This window comes from Chanodichthys erythropterus, chromosome 17 (assembly GCF_024489055.1).
Source record: "Chanodichthys erythropterus isolate Z2021 chromosome 17, ASM2448905v1, whole genome shotgun sequence".
In the NCBI taxonomy this organism is placed as follows: Eukaryota; Metazoa; Chordata; class Actinopteri; order Cypriniformes; family Xenocyprididae; genus Chanodichthys; species Chanodichthys erythropterus.
The window spans coordinates 24,610,001-24,632,386 of NC_090237.1; the positions used below are offsets into that span (position 1 = coordinate 24,610,001).

General features: G+C 37.7%; 1 protein-coding gene across 1 annotated transcript in view; it reads right to left on the bottom strand.

Annotated features, from left to right (window-relative positions):
* nbeab (neurobeachin b) overlaps nt 1–22,386 on the bottom strand; it is a 377,709-nt gene that overhangs the window by 70,876 nt on the left and 284,447 nt on the right. The window contains exons 40-42 of the mRNA XM_067364674.1: nt 5,068–5,185; nt 4,159–4,261; nt 977–1,092 (exon numbers count right to left, since the gene is read on the bottom strand). Of these exons, the coding sequence (XP_067220775.1) occupies nt 977–1,092; nt 4,159–4,261; nt 5,068–5,185 (337 nt within the window). The remainder of the gene's footprint in view (nt 1–976; nt 1,093–4,158; nt 4,262–5,067; nt 5,186–22,386) is intronic.

Here is a 22,386-nt window from a genome sequence, read left to right on the forward strand (position 1 = left end):
AAATAAAATAAAATAAAATAAAATAAAATAAAATAAAATAAAATAATAAAATAAAATAAAATAAAATAAAATAAAAAGTATATAAATATAAGTCTTCTGGTATTCTGATACTTGCACTGACACTAAACAAATTCATCCCGTAATGATCTTGAGATATTCTGGGTCTAGGATGAGGTAGACTTGATTAACCAGGTTAATGCCACACGGTGAAGTGGGGCCGAGAGGAGGAAAAAGGTTGAGATGAGGGGAGGTTGAGCTGACAGGACCGAGGCCCGGGTGGAAGATGTTAATATCACCGCAATAGTGTTTAATTAGGAGCGGACCGGCTTCACATTAACACCCTTCTCTCTCTCCTGTCGGTGGGCCCGGGCTTCACTGACACCTCTGTCAGCACAGGTCATTACCACTCCTGCCTTTAATGAATTTTACCCCATTCCAACTCTGCCTTACATCTAATTAGCTGACAATAATGTTTCGAACTCAAGCCGGAGCTAAATATAAATATGCATGAATATGCAGCGCGAGCAGGGATGACACATTTCAGTGTCAAGAGGAGGTGTGTGTGCGCAAATTCTCACTAGTTCACATCAGAGACTTGCAACAGAATATTTCAACTCTGCACACACTCACAGAGACACACTAATTATCCCAAAGAGTCCACGGCTCTCGCTTTTGCGAGAGCGCCTGAGTATGAAGAAAAAATATAGCTCCTAAATAAATAATGAGGGAAAAGACAGTACATTTCTGTCAGTGTCTTTTTGTTTGAAAAAAAAAAAGAAACTGATAATAACATTTAAACAAAATAAAATACATATATTCTTTAAAATAATAATTTGCTGCAAGCCTACATGTCTAACCAAAAGATTCTAGGCAATTTATTTTAAAAACACAAAGCTGACATGATTGTCCAAAATGATTTTGTTTAAATGATTAGGTAACACTGACATGCAAAAAAAAAAAAAAAAAAAAATCTAACCTGCAATGGTATTGAGAAACATCAGATACTCAAAGTTTGAGATCTCCCGTCTTTGCCAGCGCTGAGTCATATTAGAGGACTTGAAGAGCTGACGAGGGGTGGCCAAAGAAATCCGCCTGCAAAAAAAGCACAAAATTCAGCAATAAGCAGGGCTCAAGTCCAGCTCGACATTTGCTTTCATTTACTTTGATTATTGTGGACTTGGCTTGTTCTGCAAATGGATTATAATTCAAAATATGACATTGTAACATTTAGCTTCCAAAAAAAGACAAAAGAGTACACCAGCTCACACACGCAAGGCTGTCACGCACTTCACTGTGGTGTGTAATGAATGCATCAGTTCCAGCAACAGAGATTCTTTGCAGATGACCATAATGTGCCTTTGCTCTTGAAGTATATGCAGCACACATGCTAAAAATATGAGAACAACAGAGAATTCTGGTGGACCTCTCTCAGGGATTCTCATCCACGTGCAGGACTTGTATGTTTCATTTTCTTTTTTGTTTCATGTTTTTATCCTCCGATGTGTGTGTGTTTTTTAATAATTCTGAGCAAAAGAATGAAGTACTTATTATTAGCCATAATACTAGAAAATACATTGCTGAACATAAGGAATCATTAATTGACAGATTTTGAAATGCACTCACAGTTATCCGGGGTAAAGTGTGACATACGTTCCGTAAGCCTATTTATTGATACGGACCACTTTAGTATACCACACTACCCTGGATAAGTGTGTATATAGATATACATCAATGAGCCAAAACATTATGACAACCAGCTTAACATGCTGTTGGTCTCTGTGCACTGCCAAAACAGGGCCAACCTGCCAAGGCATGGACTCTGCAAGAGCCCAGAAGGGGTCCTGTGGTATCTGCCACCAAGACGTTAGCAGCAGATCCTTCGAGTCCTGTAGGTTGCAAGGTGGATCGAACTTATTAGTCCAGCACATCCCACAGATGCTCAATTGGTTTGGAGGCCAGGGTAAAACTTTCAGCTCTTCATTATATTCCTCAAACCATCCTTGAACAATGTGTTGTGTGGCAGGGTGCGTTATCCTGCTCAAAGAGGCCAATTCCACCAGGGAACACCATTGTCATGAAGGGGTGTACCTGGCATGTGTCAAATTTACATCCACATGAAGGTCCGGACCCAGGGTTTCTCAGCAGAACATTGCCCAGAGCATCACACTCCCTTCACCAGTCGCACAGCACATCCTGGTGCATCACTTCCCCAAGTAAACAGCACACGGCTGTCCACGTGTTGTAAATGAAAATGGGACTCATCACACCAGGCGACCTTCTTCCACATTGTAGCCGCTTTTGACGGTGGACAGGGGTCGTTATAGTCAATCTGATTGGTCTGCGGCTACATAGCCCCATACGCAGCAGAGTGTGTTGTGACATATTCCTCCCATAACCATCATTTAAATTCGTTGCCCAAGTGTATCAATGAGCCTTGGGTACCCAACACCCTTTTTGCCGGTTTGTGGTTTGTCCCTCTTGTAACCTTGACGCCTTGCCATAACAATCTGGCCCTTGTCAAATCCCTCAGATCCCATTTCTCATGCATCCAACATGTTGATTACGAGAACTGATTGTTTGCTTACCATCTAATCTGATGTGGCCTTAAGATGATTAGTCTCAGATGTCATGCCCAGAGACCGTTGGCTGAATGTCTGATGCATATGACACACAAAATTGGAAACACTTAAGGAGTTTCATAGTCGTCATCTGATTGGTTGAATTCTACGGGACTTCAGAGAGAAACAAAGATGCCGTGACGCCAAACTCCCCTCATGGAAGAAGAAAGCCAATGGGTCTCATTCATGAAACATTCGTAAATATACGAGTGAATATGTGAGTGATTTGCACGTAAAGAGACCTTCCCGAAAACTCTTCTCCTGATTCACAAATACTTCATAAACGTCAGAAGTGATAGTGAAATGTGTGTGTGTGTTAATGAATTCCAATCAGTCGTAAATGGGACGAGTGTGCACGCTCATTCTCAATTACCATAAATCCCGCCCATTAAATCCAACTGACAACTATATATGGGCATCATATTATGACACCAAACGAAGGATTTTGGACATTTTATAGGAAGCAATTTCCATAACAATTAATGGGCCATTAGTTTGCCCAGCCCTATTGGAATCAATTAATTATTTGATTAAAGTGCTCCGTTTGCAGATGCTATTACTGGCTCTCACAATAAAAGTAAAAAGAAAAAACGTATGTAATTACTATATATAATATTTTTTCAAAATGCTGTGTAAATATGTACCTTATTAAGGTGAATTAAAATGCAGCCTTATTGATGAGCAAAACGTTCGGATGTTAAACGCACTGGCTGGGAGCAGGTGTAGATTTTTTTCGTACCAACTAACATTTGGAAAATACGAACATTTTAATGAATCTGAAAATTTACACCAGAACCACTTTACACACGATTTACACAAAAATTCGTTCTGCTCGTGTTTCATGAATGAGACCCATTGTGTTTACAACTGTGACAATGAGCACGTTTCAGGATCAACTAAAAACTGGATTTTCAGCATAAACTCTTGAAAATACGTCCAAGAGTTTTATTGTAGGGACATCAATGTTACATTTTCATGCCCCTAAACATGACACAGAACACAACAAACTGTGATTGGTTGATTTACATGTTAGTCAGATGGCCACCGGGCGGTCTTTGGCCAATGAAAGCTGCTATGGAGTCCAGACCTTCTGCCGTCAGCCTGGAGGTCTGGCTACGCAACACTGGGAGATGATCAACCATATTCACCTGTGACTGGTCATAGTGTTTTGGCTCATCGTTGTATGTCCTTGTTTGCTATATGTTTAGTCAGTAATTGTGTAGACTTGTGTACATATCTACACTTATTGTGACTAGCATGGACTTCAGTTGAAACACACTAAAGAATATGGGTTTATTTGGTAGGTTCAGTCAGGGACAAACATGCAAAAACACCCATGCCACAAGTAACTACCTCTACCTCAAAGTATTCCAAACAGTTACACAGCAAAGGGTACACTCAGGATCAATCGTTTCTGACATTTGATGTGGTCATCATGCTAGACTTTTAAACAAAATAAAGACAAAGTAAACATTGTTTTGAACAATATTTTGAATGGCAACCACGTGCAGGTGTACCAGAGAACTAGAAACAGACTTGCCTGGCCTGTGGAAGGCCGTAACTTGTGCCGACGCCTACGCGAGGAAGACTGTAGACCACCTTCTTCACTGTGGCCTGATCGGGGAAGTTAAACATGACGGACGCTGAGGGTGGCAATGATGTCACATGTTAAACAAAGGCCTACAGTAGAGTACGTCCAAATATGAGTAAACATTTCCACAAACAGTACAAAGACTTCAAAACAGGTAAACAAATGCAGCTTAGCAATCGTTCAGTCTCACACTATTCTCAATTTGGAGGACATAAATTATTATATAAAGAAAAGAGCTGACAAAAATCCAAAGCTAGCACAGAAGTCTATTACTCTACAGGGCCGCTGGGGAGGTACTTTGCTGCACTATAAAGACAAAACTCTGTAACTATGCCAGCAATGAATCTGAGAAAAGCTTAAAAGCCTTTTGATTGATTTTGGATTGATTTGTTATCAATTTTCACACGTTTTTCTTCTGAGTAGTTCAGCCAAACCTGTCTGTCACAGAACAGTCTAGGAGATCAGATTTTGTCTATTTTAAATTTGACTTAAATTTGTAGATATTTTGTACTTTAAACCTTTGTAGTTTAGTATAGCCTACTTATTGGGCATGTAGAGGTGGATTTATCCATAAAAAATGGTCCTGGGTCCTGTGAATTCTATCAATGGTCCTGTACTGCAAACTATTAAAAGAACTAGCATGAATTTCCAACTAATCTTAACAAATTGAACCTTATTGTAAAGTGTTACCCATAAAACCTGGTCATCCAGTGTGGTCTTTTAGGAGCTGGTTGACCAAGCATGTTTTGCTGGTTTAGAAAGTTATGAAAACTCAGGACAGAGATCTAGAGCACTAGATGCTTTGATTGATCATTGTTTTTGTATTCGTAAAGTGGAAAACACATAGGATAGGTTTACTTCTGTTGGCCATGAAGATCTCCAGCGCTGTGTTCTGAAGCAGGAAGCGTCGGGTGAACACAGCTCGGATCTCGCTGAACATCCATTTGCCGTGAAGCCCCTCAGAGTAGACCAGCACCTACGCACAGGAGAAAGGAAAGATATTCGTTAACTGAACTGCAATCCAACAGATTTTCCAGACTGTTTTTCAATACGGCGTCACACGTGTTATGATCGTTGCTTGGGAAACACATTCTGTTGTTGCAGTTTGATTGTCACTCCAATCATCATGCCATGAAGCCACTTTGACGGAGCACTGTGAAACATTCCATTCCCGTCAAAAATGTTGGCTGGCATCCAGTGAGTGACAGGCCAGGCTTTGATTATCTCGAAATGGAGGCGTCTCTAAAAAGATGCAATACGCTGCTTTCTGTTGATGATGCAAAGGGCCATCTTTCCACCTTTCCTCTATTTTGTTTGACACGTCTATCTCTTGTGGGGCCGGCACTCTCACCGTGCTGTTGGAACACAGTCCCTACGGGGGTAAGGCGGCCGTAAATAATCCATACTAACACAGGGCTGGGGCAAGAGGGGGATCATTAGTGAGTTTCTCCTCGGAGACCCCCAGGGACCTTGGAGGCTGGATCAAGAGCTTCATCCTGACAAGTGAGAATGAGCCAAACTCCATTCCCCACCTACCACTTTAACGGACCAAGAGGTATACTCAACACACACACAAACATATGTGTACACACACTGACGTTCTTCAAGCCCAAAAAAGAGAATGCCTAGTGGCACATAGATAAGATCCCATTCTGGGAGGGTACAAAGGTGAAGAAACGTTTTGTGGTTGAGGAAATGTTTGGGACATTGTGTACAGTAACTGTGAATGGGTATCGGTTAAGGTTAGCACCTAAAGATAATTCATCTTTAGAGATACTGAAAGCCTCCACCAATCAGACTGGCCTTGCTTAATTTCTCCCCAGAATAAACACTGACACCGAAGAGCCTCCTGTCACTTCAGAGGCTCTGGGGATCAATTAAAAATGGATTATATCAAAAGGCTCACCATCCACCGCTGTAGGTACCCTCATGCCATACAAACCACAAACAACCAACGGTAGATATACAGATAGGCTCGCCCTCGACAGACCTAAACTCAAAGAGCTGTCGTAGATACGGTCGTGGATAGGTATAGTTAAAAGAACCATTTAGGAGAGAACAACAGAGAGAACAACAGTAGCTGTAAGAAACAAGAATGAAGGGAAACAAAACAAAAAGGTTCAACAACCTGAAAAAAAACAACAGCAAAATAATAATAATAATAATAATAATAATAATAATAATAATAATATACATTAATTAAATAATGACAAACAAATTAATCATAAAAACAACAATAAAAACAAATTATTATAAAATCACAATAACAGCAATATTTAATAATAATAATATTAATAATAATAAAACAATAAAACAACAATCAATTAACCAACATAATAATAATAATAATAATAATTATGATAATTATTATTATTAATAGCATAATGAAAAACAAATGAATCATTAAAACAATAAAAAATACAATGATATAATAATATAATTATATTACAATAATAACAATATTTAATAATAATAACAATAATAAAACAATACTCAAGTAATCATAATAGTAATAATATTAATAATAATCATTTTTGATACAATAATGACAAACAAATTAATAATAAAAACAACAGTACAAAATATTATAAAATGATTACAATAATCATAATATTAATAACAACAACACTAATAATAAAACAATACTAAATTAACCAAAATAATAATAATAATAATTATAATAGTATGCATTATTAATACAATAATGACAAACAAATGAATAAATATGAATATTATAAAATTATTACAATAATAACAATATTTAATAACAACAACAACAACAAAAACAATACTAAATTAATAATAATAATAATAATAATAATAATAATCAATAAATTATCCAACATTAATAATAATAATAATAATAATAATAATAATCATTATTAATACAATAATGCCAAACAAATAAATCATAAAAACAACAAAAAATAAATTATTATACATTTATTACAATAATAATAATGATATTTAATAATAATTACAAAAATAAACGATACTAAATCAACCAAAATCATAATAAACAATAATAAAATTAACCAACATTATATGTATTTAATAATAATGCTAAAACAATAATTACAATGATAATAAATATTATTAATATAACGCAAAAAAAACATAACTCAATATGTAATAATACAACAAAAATAATAAAAATGTTTAATAATAATAATAATAATAAAAACAAACAAATAAATTAAGAAGAAGTAGTTGTTATACATCTGAACAAAATATGACAGGTGCTTGCCCCCAGACAACAACACCACCACCAACAACAACAAAACCCTATTAAAAAAACAATACAAGACCTCTTTGTGTTTCAGTGGACATATTCAAATTTATATGCATCTACACATGCCCTTGCCTGTCTCTTCCTGTGACAAAGCGCAGGCCAAAGGGTTAGCCGACAACAAAAGATACTGCTGCAGAAAAAGCGTCTCAAAATAGGTCACATCACAAAAAAATTTGTCATAACAACAGAGCTGGCACATCAAACATCAAGAAGCCAGTGCCCCTGTAGACACACAGGTCTCTGACAAAGTGCAGTCGTTATTCTCTCCCGTCTTTTTGTTCTCATCGTGGAGAAACAGAGAGAATAAGAGAAAGAGAGAGAGAGGACGGAAGCCCAGCTGTAAAAAATGGGGCTTAATGAACCTGTCTGGCTGGGCTGTCCGCTGCCTGTCAGAGGTGTCACAATGGTGACGAGTGTCAGGGACGAGCGGCCCCGGGTCCCAGACAGGCCTGCCAGCTGGAGGCTTCTGCCCCAATCTAATCACACCAGCAGCAGCCGAGCAGGAACAGGCTCCAGGCTTTTACCTCACTGCTCACGGCCTGTCAGCGCACACACAGGGGCCGCACAACTACCTAGCCCACGTTTGGATGGTTATGTCTGTTGTATATACAGCTGTTAGGGTTGTAAAAGGCTCCTAACAGATGCATATTAACATGTCTATTGCATCAGTGGAATAATCCAACTGTTTTGTTGTCAGTGCAATTTATAAATTTGGCTTGTGTAAATAAACACCGGGCCCCTATCGACAACAGGCCCCACAATTCTTCTCGTTTTGTTGGTGTTAACAGCCATTATTGAGCATGACATCCAAGCCTAATCTTTTTCGCCATTCTTATTCTTCAAAGGACGCCCCAAACTGCCCGCCAAATGGAACGTTATGACAGGGGCGAATATATCAAAAAGATCCGTCATTTTTAAACCGGACACAATTTTTCACACAGCCCCTCGAGAGATGAGTGCAATCCCTCTCCATGTCAAATGTGTGCTGAGTCTGGCCAGGGATATAACAGCCAGCATGACTGATATGTTTATAAAGCCGGTCGTCTGTCGCACTGACAACCTGCCATCATAGCACCTCTGCTGGGCTCTCTGCAGATTTGTCTAATAGGCTTCCACTGCTGGGACTGAATGCGTGTGTGTGTGTGGAATGAGAGAGGGGGAAATGTGTCCAGAAAGTGAGAGCACTTGTCTCATCTCAAGAATGGTGAGGCACTCCCTATGGTGCGTGAGAGAAAATGTATATATGAGCTAAAGAGGTTCAAACCCCACAGCCTAACAGTCATTTTATCTGCACATAGATACATTTAAAGGAACAGTTACCCAAAATGAACATTCTTTCATCATTTACTAACCCAAATGTTGTTCCAAACCCATGTAGATTTTTTCTTCTTCTATGGAACACATTTGGAAAAATTTACATGACGCTTGTTCCAATGTCAAGCTCCAAAAAAATATTTTAGAAATAATAATATTTATTATAAATAATACATAATAATAATAATAATAATAATAAATATGTCATATATTAAAAATAAATATTAATAAATGGGTCAATGACATGACAGGTCATTTTCTTTTTCCAAAGGCCTTAATAATAATTAAAAAAACAAAACAAAGATTTGACATCCAACGTATGTAAGGTAGTACAACTTGATCTCTTTTATCAAATCCAAAAGGTTTTAATTATATTTTGCTACATATAAAGGTATTTTAACGATTTTGAAGTGTCAAAGGTCATTCGGTTTAACCGTCCAAAGACCAATACAGCCATTTCAGTTGTGATTAAAATATCTTAAAATGTAATAAATGTATATATTTTTTATTCTGGCATGATTTTAAAACATTATATATCAACATAGTGCAAAATGGTATTAAAATTATATGTAAATGTCGTTGCTTTGTTATGAGAAAAAATTTCCAGAAAAATCATTGATGTCATTCGGAGTAACCAATATATAAAGAGACCATTTTGGATCGAGTCATGTGGTCAGTATCATGTGACAGGATGTGATTTCATTCAGACACCCGCAAAGAACCACATGATCATGAAGCAAAGTAACTAACTCTCTTTTAACTATTTGAAAAATTCACTTGCTCATGCGCATGCCCCGAAACATCAGGTCATTCAGTACAACCGCTATAAAACATAGAAAATGTTGTAAAACTTGTACTAAATATAAAATGTTTGATTGTCCTTTTGCTAGCTAGCTAGATATTAGCCTGTTAGCATTGTTTGAAAATATCGTCATTTGGTATAACCAAAAGTGTCATTCGGTAATGGTTGGTTGGTTAAACCAAATTACTTCTGTGGTGACAAACTGTGTTCATCTTGTAAAAAATGACAAAAGCAGTGTTAATTGATTATAAAAACCACATAATCTCATTGTTAACACTTAATAAAACTTTTTTTTTTTTTTTTTTTTTTACACTTCTTTTAAAAACCTTATTTATCAATGACCCAACTATTTTATAAATAAAAATAATACAACAAAACAAAACCAGACTGGTATACAATCTCAGTCTAACTAAATATTAGTTCAGTCTATTCACATGACTTTTTTTTTTTTTTTTTTTTTTAGTTAAAACTATTCATTTATTCTAGCTGAAATGTAACTATTAAAGTGCATTCAAACATACTGTGAACATGTCTGACATGCAATACATTTCAAATGTATTTCGGTTATTCACTGAAAATTAATCTTGACTAGCTCTCAAATCCAATTTGCAATCCGGCATATTAAAACTTCATTCGGTTACGAAACACGAGAACCTTGGGTGAACCGATGACCATTTTTATTTTTCCGGCTGGCTGTTCCTTTAAAGAGATTAAACAGAAATTAACCAGACCTTTAAAACAATCACTGCCACTCAACGGCAGTAATGGACACATTAAGAAAAGGCTGACTGACTTTTGTAGCTTGTAAAAGGCCTTTACTGCATGCAGTGTACAGTGTGTCTGGTGTAAGGGGCAGCTGAGTTTGAAAGCAGACATGCTGTGGCACTGTAGTTGTAGAGAGGAAAGACCAGCACAGTATGTGACAGTTTTTACCAAAGGGCCTGTTTTTGAACAGGTGGGGGTCTTGACTGTTTACCGCCGGCTGTTGTTGGCTTCTGGCTTCAGGAGAAAAAGCACAGGATGACAAGGTGTGACTACTCCAGTCTGCCCACCATGTGTATGAATGTGTGTGTGGGTGTCACCTAGCCTTATTGCAGCCAAATTCATCCTTACATACTTCTTCCTCAGAGCTGCTGTTGCCCTTTCAACCTTAAGTTACATCACATGGAAAGAAATTATAGCATTTTTGGTCAATATGTCCCCATACATTTGCTTCAAAAAATTACATTGTAAAGAAGTATATGTAATCACATATGCAAAGCTCTGTTCTAATTCACAGGGTGTGTTTTAATTCACTTAACTTGAAATAATTTTGTTCATTTGGAAATCCCTGCGATCAGATTTTTCACAAAAAAGTATTAAGCAGCTTTTTTTAAGCAACTGTTTTAACATTGATAATAATAATAAGAACTATTTCTTAAAGGCACAATATGTACATTTTTTGCCGCTTATTCAAGGTTGCTTATTCAAAAGGTGTAGCTTGATTTCATGGAATCATGGAAGGTGTTGTCTTCATGTCCACAGCTGGTGGAAACGAATTGGGAAAGGACTCAGGCAGAAATCATGTTCATGGATGAGATCATAGGCGCCAAAATGGTTGAGCACCCACGGAAAAATACGAGATATTCTCCATTGATTTAACCAATGAAAAAATCGATTGCAGCTTTCAAACACTATTATCTTCACCTTTTTATTGTTTATTTGAGGCCATTTCTATTGTGTTATTTTAATGAAAAATGCCAAGTAATGCGTGAGCACAAATCTTTCAGCTCGCAGGCAGATTTCCTTCACTCCTGCATCAACTGGACGCACGCTCAAACTCTCTTCTTGCTCTTTCTCTAGAATGGTCTTCTTATTGTAAGTGCTTATTGTAAATAGATATTTATTGAATTATTTTATTTAGTGATGTCATGTAAAGTGCTTTTGTTTGGTTGGTAACATAGGCGTAATGTCCCCACCACTTTTTAAACATTTTGCTGCACGGATAGGCAAATTAAACACCCAGATGACGTTAATTTGTGTTAAATAAGAAGCTATCTGGCACTGGAATGTGTTGTTTTTTAAAGGTGCCCTAGAACTTTTTTTTAAAAAGATGTAATATAAGTCTAAGGTGTACCCTGAATGTGTCTGTGAAGTTTCTGCTCAAAATACCCCATATATATATTTTTTTTTAATTCATTTTTTTAACTGCCTATTTTGGCATCATTATAAATGAGCCGATTCAGGGCTACTGGCCCTTTAATTCTCATGCTCCACGCCCACGGAGCTCGTGCTTGTCTTGAACAGTGCATAAACAAAGTTTACACAGCTAATATAACCCTCAAAATATATCTTTACAAAGTGTTCGGCATGCATGCTTGGATTATGTGAGTATTGTATACTGTTATATTGTTTACATTTATTTCTGAATGAGTTTGAGGCTATGCTCCGTGGCTAACAGCTAATGCTACACTGTTGGAGAGATTTATAAAGAATGAAGTTGTGTTTATGAATTATACAGACTGCAAGTGTTTAAAAATGAAAATAGCGACAGCTCTTGTCTCCGTGAATACAGTAAGAAACAATGGTAACTTTAACCACATTTAACAGTACATTAGCAACATGCTAACGAAACATTTACAAATATCACTAAAAATATCATGATATCATGGATCATGTCAGTTATTATTGCATTTTTCGCTATTGTTCTTGCTTGTTTACCTAGTCTGTTGATCCTGTGCACAGATCCAGACGTTACTGGCTGCCCTTGTCTAATGCCTTTCGTAATTTTGGGAACATGGGCTGGCATATGCAAATATTGGGGGCGTACATCGCGACTGTTACTGTTACGTAACAGTCGGTGTTATGTTGAGATTCGCCTGTTTTCCGGAGGTCTTTTAAACAAATGAGATTTATATAAGAAGGAGGAAACAATGGAGTTTGAGACTCACTGTATGTCATTTCCATGTACTGAACTCTTGTTATTTGACTATGCCAATATAAATTAAATTTTTCATTCGAGGGCACCTTTATCTTGCCGCTGTTATCAGTGGAGGAACATTCTCGTGGCTCATGCACAGTCTTCACACAGACCTATCTATTGCTAATGGTGTTGCGTCAACTCTTTCCAGCGACATCATTCACAAAATGTACACAAACGTGTCCCTGCTCTTGCCTTTTTATAAACAATCATAGATGAACATCTTTGGTCTTATTGAGAAAAGAAAAGAAAAAATAAATAAACTAATCGAGCACGGATTAGAACCACAGATGATTAGAACCCGGAATGTCTGACTCGCATAGCAAAAGTTCTGCCACTAAACCACATTGGAATATGCACGTTTAGCACGGGTCTGTGTATATATGGACTGAGCACCCACCGTCACAAACATAAATCGGCACCTATGGATGAGATTATTAACGTTACTGTAGTATGAAGAAGAGCAGGACCGAGTGCTGTGTGAGAAGAAACGAGGCCACTGGAGCGATTGGTAATGAAAGACGAGTGCGACACGCGTCTCGAGAGCAGTGGAGCTTTTATTATGCCACAGTCGCCACTTCCGCTTCTTCTGGTCAAGCTTATGTGGGGTAAAGTAGCGCTGTTTTATCATATTAGATATATTTGTGTGTTGAAAGTTGTTATAGTACTACTCTGTTTTTGCTCGGCGACTACTATGAGACACTTAAAGGTCCCATTTTCGTGTTTTTTTGAAGCTTTGATTGTGTTTATAGTGTGCAATATAACATGTGTTCATGTTTCGCGTGTAAAAAAACACAATATTTTTCACATAATTTACTTATCTGTATACCGCTGTTTCCACTGTCATAAAAACGGGCTGATGACTTCCTTGTTCTATGAAGTCCCTCCTTCAGAAATACGTAACGAGTTCTGATTGTGTCAGCGGTTCCTGTGTTGTGATTCGACAGTTCTGAGCGCATCTTGCCCGGAAAGGTTACGCCTCTTACCATAACGTGGAGATGCATGCGCTCAGTGTTATTGTAAACACGTCTTTAATTTTACCCTATCAATTTGAGCCGGAATCAGACCCGGTGATTGGACTGCGGGATGAAAATAACAGCGTTTCGACGACATGGCGACAAACACACTCTACAAACGCATCTCTTGTGTATTCCTGTGGGCGGAGGTTAGTCAAAAAACGGTTTTAGTGACGTCATTAAAGAAGGAAGTAGAGGGATGTAGTCCAAACTGGTCGTTCGATGTAGGCGACTTCTGTTAAATAAAATATCTCGTTTGGCATTGAACTTTGAGCTTTAAAATTTTACAGATTTTATTTATACTCTAACAAAAACATTACACACTAACTAAAGTTTGAAACATGAGATCACGAAGAACGGGACCTTTAATGCACACTGCAGTAAGCTAGATTGATGTTAGTCATGGTAAAACATGCTACTCGCGGTAAATCAAGAAAATGAGATTTAAACACTAAGACTTAATGTGTTGAGCTATATAACATGATTAGTTTTCTGTTGATGAATGTATCCATCCAAAAAGTTGCTCACCTGTCTAATAAAACACATAATATATTAAAGCGTCTTTGGTGTTTCTATGGTTTCTACAAAATAAAACAGGAAATTGAGGGTAACGCAATTATGATGTCGTTAATAGGTGACGCACAGACATGGTCCATGTCCTGAGCTGTGTCCGAAACTGCTCACTCGTTCACTCATTCACTAATCCCTATATAGTGTATGGCATTTGAGTGCACTATATCTGTATGGAGTGAACGAAATTAAGTAAGTGAATTCAGACGCTGACGTATACACGGAGATATCTGTCTCAGAAACGACTCGACACGCGATAAAACTATTTTATCCTACATGTTATTTACATTATAAAACAATGTTAATAACGATAACAATCATAATGACTTCATTTTGTAATCATATATGCCTCTGTGCCAGCTTTGTAGTTTAATCGATTGTATAATTTTTTTGTCATGCTTAATGTGTTCATAATCATTTAATACTATAAAATACTGCAAACAAAAATAAACACATTAACAAGTGTACATCATTTCATGTATTTATCCTTTTTAATAAAGTTGTTAGAAACTCTCACGCTCACAGATTACGTGGTCTTTGAGGGCCCTCAGGCGACCGTTATGATTTGAATATGCTACCTATGATTAACGATTTTTTTAAATCATCCACTAAATTATCATCTTTTAAAGTTTATTGAGTTAACAGTTCCACAAATTATTAAAACACATTGCTGTTAGTAAAACACATTAAATTGATTTAATGCCTACATAATATTTTAATAAAAAATATATATATATATATTTTTAGTAATATAATTTCATTTTTTTTAATTCATCTATATAATAATGTCCCCTACATTTTAGTATGTTTTATTCAAGTAGTGATTAAAAAAAAAAAAAAAAAAAAAAAAAAGGTTAAATAAATTGGATTTTGGGAAATAGTGCTTCAGCAAGTGTACATTGAATGTACACTCGAAATCAGAGAGAATTGTGGGTATAAAGTAGTGAACAAATGTAGGGAATGAAGTCGTTCACTCAGAATTCGGACACCACTACAAAATGGCCGACACCCGATATAGTGGACTATATAGTGGATAGGGAGCAGTTTCAGACACAGCTCTGGTTAAAATTGCTTATTTCTCTGGATTTAAACATTCTTGGAAACATTTGGGATAATGTAAGTACACAAGTCAACAAAATATATAACACTGTTCTAATGGTTTTTGGATATTTTAATCCAAAAATCTTACATATTATGCCTTTAAGCATCAAATCAGCATATTAGAATGATCTATCTATCTATCTATCTATCTATCTATCTATCTATCTATCTATCTATCTATCTATCTATCTATCTATCTATCTATCTATCTATCTATCTATCTATATGAATAAAAGGGGAAAAAGACTGAGATCTTTCGGCTTCATGTTAATAAACAATAAAACCAAAGCATGATTTGTGAAATTCATTGATCCAAATCTCAATCTGTTTACCAGAAGTTTCTGTATATTCTTTTAAAAGATGAGAAACACTCATCTGAAGGGAAAACACACACACACACACACACACACACACACACACGCACATCAAAGGCTGCATTTCCCATCTGATCTCTCCTGTTTGTGACATGTGCTCTAAGGGGTGAAAATAAGCAAAATTTAAAATTCCTTCAGATTATCAGAAGCCTCTCATTGGACGCTCCTCACGGAATCCACTTTTCAGCCCCAGTAAAGGGTAATGGCTCACAGAGCAGGTATCTCCGGAAAGAGGATGTGGTTTTTGCATAATCACTGTCAACACACATTTAGGGTGTGCGAGAGCGTGTGTCGGGGTGACACGGTTTCAGTCGCGAAGCGAGACTGCGGTGATAAACGGATGAATATGAGCTCTGCTCGCTGCTCAGATCACTGCCTAATATGTCCAACCCAGTTTGTCAATAATGGTTTTGCTGCAAGGGCCGTATTTCAGGCATGCTCTTGAGGTTGTGCGTGCCATGAAAACAGATATGTTGGTCATGGTGAAATCTTCTTGCGGTTGAGCCATTTTGTTTTCCATTAAATATTGGTTTGCAGGAAAACGAGAAACTCATTAAAAATCAAAATGGCTACAAAAGGAAACAATGAGCAGAAAGAGGCATATAAATGTCCCCGTAGGCACATATATACACACTTGGCTAACACTAATCTAGATAAACAGCTTGAGAGGGCTTGTGTTAAGGGTTTTTTAAAAAGACGGAGTGTAATTTTCTATGGGGTCCATTTGCTGAGCCCTCACTAATGGCCCTTCTTAAGAGACTCATCACGCTTAAGATGACTGGAATCGCACTGGCTTGATGAATAGCCTCTTCAGCCTGACAGAGAAATCGCAAACAAAGCTCTACACTCATCACGTGGAAAAACAGTAAGGTGGAACTGAAAGAGATAAAGTGCATGGCTAAAAATATGTGGAAATCCTCTACTGAATGAAGAAGTTTGGTTAATTCGGTTATACTACGCGCTTAAAATCAAAGAAAGGACTAACAATCTCCTCAGACTATATATTTTTGCTGTTTCAGCATTAAAATGTGCCTGAGCATAATAAGAGAGATCCATAGAGATGATTTACTGAATCTACTGTGGAAAAACTTCTGTACTAAGGCCCTGGACATCTTTTAGAGGAATTTTCAGTGCCTGACCTCACTGATGCATGTTAATTGGAGCAAATCCCTGCAGCCATGTTCCAACATCTAGTGGGAAACCATTCCAGATTTTTATTGCTGCAAATGGAGGACAAAGTCTCTATTAATGCCAATGGTTTGGAAATCAACTGTTCAACAAACACATATTGATGTAGTGTAACACTGTAAAAAAAAAAACAAAAAAAAAATGTTGGTTTAACTTAAAAATTAAGTTATCTGGTTGCCTTAAAATTTTGAGTTCATTGAAATTAAAAATTTGAGTTAAAACAATGAAGGCGATTGGTTTAATCAACAGAAACTCAAAATATTATGTTATCTACTACATCAATTATTTAAGTTGATTTGAAAAAAGAAAAAAATGTTATGATAAATCATCAAAATATTTTCTTACAGTGTAGGTGATGCAATGGATATAGACAAAATGCATCTGAAAACAAGAGTATGAGGGGGCTGCGCAATACACAGTCTTTGCACCCTACGATTAACAAGACGTTCAACCAAACTCTGCTGTTGTGAACATCACACCTTCATCTATTATTCTTTTCTCCCGGAATATCCACCCAAACCGCAAAGGCCTCCTCCCCAGTGCCAACAGATGCACTTTGAAGATTATCAGCCATGACACCTATACTACAGAGTATAAATAAAATAAAATAAAATAAAATAAAATAAAATAAAATAAAATAAAATAAAATAAAATAAAATAAACATTATTTCTGCTAGAGTAACAAAAAAATATGCTGGCACAATAAGTAAAAAAAATATTAGCCGCTAGCACTAGAATGTTTATGCTAGAAAGTCTCTGCGCCGAGTGGGAGGGGTGTTGCTTTCATCCTCAGGGGTAAGTCAGAAGGAAACAGAGAAGGGTAATCTGGCTGTTGAGCATGGTAGATAATTTGCACTTGATCCTCTTGTAATTATATAGTTTAAATCTTTTTACCCTCGCTAATCCAGCGCCGCATGGAGACGTTTTCCGGGCGGCGTTGAAGGGGCTGTTGGACAACCCTCGTCAACTTATGTCAAACGCTTCCTAGAGGATTTCGGGAGTGGGAGGAGAAGACTGGTGTTGATATAATTATTTTGACTGTGTTTATTTCATGCGCACATGTACTTTGCATATCACTCCCCACCATGAGTAGGAGATGGAGGTGGAGGAAGTCTTGAAAGGAACAGGATGGAGGGGGAACTAAATTCAGTTGATGGTAAAATCAAGTATTGCAGTTAATTCTCACAGTTAATTGCAATTTGCAATATCTTTTCAGAGTAATCATTAATCGATTACTAAATTAATACTAAAATGCCTGTTCATAACTGTTAAATGCAGTAAGATTAACTGATAAGAAAAACGTGAAAATTGTACCAAATCTAGTCATTTAGAATGCGATGAAGAGATTGCACCAATTTAATAATAATGATAATCTTATATTTTATTTTTTAAAACAACATTCACTCGGATTTTTAGACATTATTTACTTTAAAATCTAGTCAATGCATGTTGTTTCAATGAAATCACAATGAAATCAGTAGATCATAATGTCGCAATCAGACAAAACCAAATTCTCCCCTGATGACCCAGAGTTGAAAGCTAAGCTGAAGCATGATGGTGTGTTACGTACGTGTATGTGCTCTCGGTGGTATCCCTGCTGGCCAGCGGGACAGCGGGCCATCTTGCAAGCCTGCCAAAGCTGACAGCCTGTGACAATCTGCTTGGCGTGCAGCTATTTGACTAATTACACTGGATTACAGCATATTAATGCAAGCTGTTTTCTCAAGGGTTAGTGACCTAGACATCCTAGCTCCAATACATGCTAAGCACACAGGAAGAGAGATTTTTCTTTTGCAGAAAATGAAAATAGAAGGGGCTTCACTACCTTGTCTTAGTTCATCAGTGAAAGTGTATCTCAACTGAAGGCCTAAGTCATGCTGTCTCTTCTGAACCCCCATAAGTCCATTCCCATATAACAGAGGGAAATACAGAGATTAACATTTCTATCTGTTTCCTTTTCTCTATCCCTGATTTGAAAAGGGAAATGCTCGTAATTTGAGTAAACAAAAGACAGCAAGTTCATTAAGTGATTTATTACTCATAAGAGTAAATGTTCCCCAAAGCTGGATCATATGCATTTTCTCATTGATTGTGCTTTTGTGCTGAAATGAGATCTTGATTAATGGTGGAATGTCACATGGGAGAGATTTGGTCTGTAGGATAAAATCTTTACTTTCCACTCATTTCCGCTTGAGAAATTCTGGGATTGCTCCAAAACGAATCGCTTACTAGCATGTGTGTAAGACATATCTCCAAATCAATACTACTTGAAAGCGGAGCACATATTTTTTTGGTACAAAAACTGGCTGAGTGAATGTGGTTGGATTTTTCATTGAGCCTTTTTGCAGGTTATAACTGTCCTTATAAGTGAGGCATTCATTCAACCGATTCATTCAAAACACTGATATGTTTAGGAATGAAACAAGTGACCGCATTAATGGGTAAGCCACTGATTCCTTCCCTCAAATGATTTGTTTATGAGTGAATCATTCAATCATTCAATCAACTGATTCATTCTACAGACACGCCACTACCGTGTGTAGTTTGAAAAGACACTTAATGTTTAGTAATATTATCAATTTGACTGCATTGACACTATCGGATGAGATCAAAAACTGAACTGAACTGATCTGGATTTTTCTGTAAAGCTGCTTCATAGCTGATTTGATTTTGTTTCATAATTGACAAACATTGCAACATCGAAGCTTTACGAATCTTTTGTTTCGAAACAGTGGTTCGGAGTGCGTATCAAACTGCCAAAGTCACGTGATTTCAGTAAAAGAGGCTTTGTTACGTCAAAAGTGTTTGCAATTTCAATGGTTCACCACTGCCTTTGGCAGTTTGATATGCGCTCCGAACCACTGATTCGAAACAAAAGATCCGTAAAGCTTCGAAGCTTCATGAAGCAGTGTTTTGAAATCGCTCATCACAAGATATTGTTGAATAAAGTCAATATTTAGTTTTTTTGGCGCACAAAAGGTATTCTCGTCGCTTCATAACATTAAGGTTGAACCACTGTAGTCACATGAACTGTTTTAAATATGTCTTAGGTAGCTTTCTGTTCTGGAGGAAGTGAGAGGAACTGTAGAAGAGATTAGATCCTGCAGGGCAGTGGGAATGAAACAACAAGGTGCATGGACAAGAAGGGAGAATGCGATGGAGAGGAAAGTCACCTGGACAGAGCTTTGGAAGGCTGAGCCACACCGCATAAAATTTCTCATTCAGTCAGTGTATGATGTTTTGCCAAGTCTGTCAAATCTGCATGTATGGGGGAAATAGAGTCACCAGCATGCCTACTGTGCTCCAAGCGAGGAACCCTGGAGCATATATTGAGCTGTTGTCCAAATGCACTTGGAGAAGGATGGTATCAATGGAGGCATGATCAAGTCCTGAAGACCATCGCTGAAGCTATCAGCGCGGGAGTTGAGAGGGCAAAGAAGTCCCAGCCCAGCAAGTGTAGTATTGATTTTGTCAGAGCTGGGGAGCAGTCCAAGTCTGTGAAAAGGAAATCAGTAGGCATTCTGGCCTCTGCAAGGGATTGGCAGTTGTCAGTGGATCTGGATAGGCAGCTGAAGTTCCCTAGCCATATCACATTTACCACCCTGCGACCAGACATCGTCCTAGTGTCAGAATCCACTAAACAAGTTGTGCTGCTGGAACTGACAGTCCCATGGGAGGATCGCTTGGAAGAGGCCTTTGAGAGGAATCTTTCCAAGTATGCAGGACTGGTCAGTGACTGCAAGCAGGCAGGACGGAGAGCAAGGTGTATCCCAGTGGAGGTTGGATGTAGGGGATTTGCAGCACGTTCCTTAGCTAGAGCCTACAGAGAGCTGGGGATTGAGGGACTGAGCAAGAGGGCAGCTATCCGCAGCAGCACTGAAGCAGCAGAGAAGGCTTCAAGGTGGTTATGGCTCAAAAGAGGAGAGCCATGGTGTACTAAGTAGCTAGCCAGCTGGACACAAGCTGGGGTCTGATCAGCCCCAGCTGGGTCACCTGGAGCAGGGTGTATGATGTTGTAAGACCCAAAACACCCGATGATTCCAGGAACATCACTGAGGATGTGTCCAGTGGCATCAGAAGATGTATGAGTACAATCTGGGCATTGAAAGTGTTATCTTGCTGTCAATGCAGGCCTCACTGAGCCATCATATTTTATGAAAAATATCTTAATTTGTGTTCCGAAGACGAATGAAGGTCTTACGGGTGTGGAACGACATGAGGGTGGGTATTCATGTCTTCATTTTTGGGTGAATTAACCCTTTAAACTCATTTTAGATCTATGCTATGAAAACATTGCTGCGTTTGTTTGAGAATCCCAACCAGTTTGTTGCGGCAAGATTGACGGGACAGTTTTCCCAAACAAGGAGAAAGTATTCAGAGAAACCTACTTGAGAAGGATCATTATTTTTACAATTGTCGTCAGTAGAGGTACATAAATAACTTTTTTTTTTTTAAATAATAATAATAATAATAATAATAATTTTTTAGTAGTCATCAGATGGTGAAATTCTTATTGGCAATCAAAGTCTCAAAGTAATGCATTCTCACAGTATCCACTGGGCCTGCTATCTATTCATATGCAATCGCCAAAGTAAGCACACACTGTGTCTGGGCCTCTGCTATCAACAAAAATGGAAGCTGAGACTTTAACAAAGGCAAAAGGGGAGAAATGAGGCGTACAATGAGTGTGTTTAGAACACAACGACTCTCCCGATTGTGCTAAACCAATCCCAGACTTGCAACAAAGAGAAACTGAAGCTTTGCTATTTGTATCCTCTCCTCTGGCTCAAGCGCAGTGTAATAATAGTCTTAAAGTAGGCATTGTAGGAATAGAATACTTGAGTGGCTTACACAGGCAGTCTTATGAAACATTTAGGCAATGGTTTCCAAGGGTCCAAGGAGGGTGGAAGAAAAGGTAACGCAGCAGAATGGGCTTCTAGCATTCTGCCGGCCTTATTGTACAGAAGTCACATCAAATTAACTCTGAGGGCCATTTGCAGGGCCTTATTCTCTCTGCCGAGCTTTTCAGAACAGATTAAGCTATGAAAACTTCAGAATTACTAAAGCACCTATTAAGCATTATGCTCCGTCCTTTCTTCAGCTCTCTCTTTGAACACAATTGAATGCACTGGGGCGTTCAATAGACTCTGAGAGGAGAAAGACTGGAGTTATTGGGGAGGAAACATGATGACAGAAATATTTAAAAGAAAAAAAAAGACTACCACAGAACTCATGATGTCAAGATTTATAAATTGACAAAATGTGTTTACAAAAAGCCTCTGCAAAGCTTAAAAATGTATATGAAAATTCTGGTTTGTGTGTTTATTTATTGCCAGTTAGACCGTTTATTATTCACATCCTCACTGGAGCTCAAACTATAAGCCACTATCAACCTATAAGAGGTTTCAAAATAACAATTAAGTGTGTTTTTAACTGTGTATGGTAAAATTTGTTTTTCTTGTCCACTAACTCTGCAGGGGACATGGGGCTAGAGCAGTTCAAAGCAGCATGGAAAGAGCATGAATAGTAATTGTGCTTAACAGGATTGGAGAGGGCCCTGA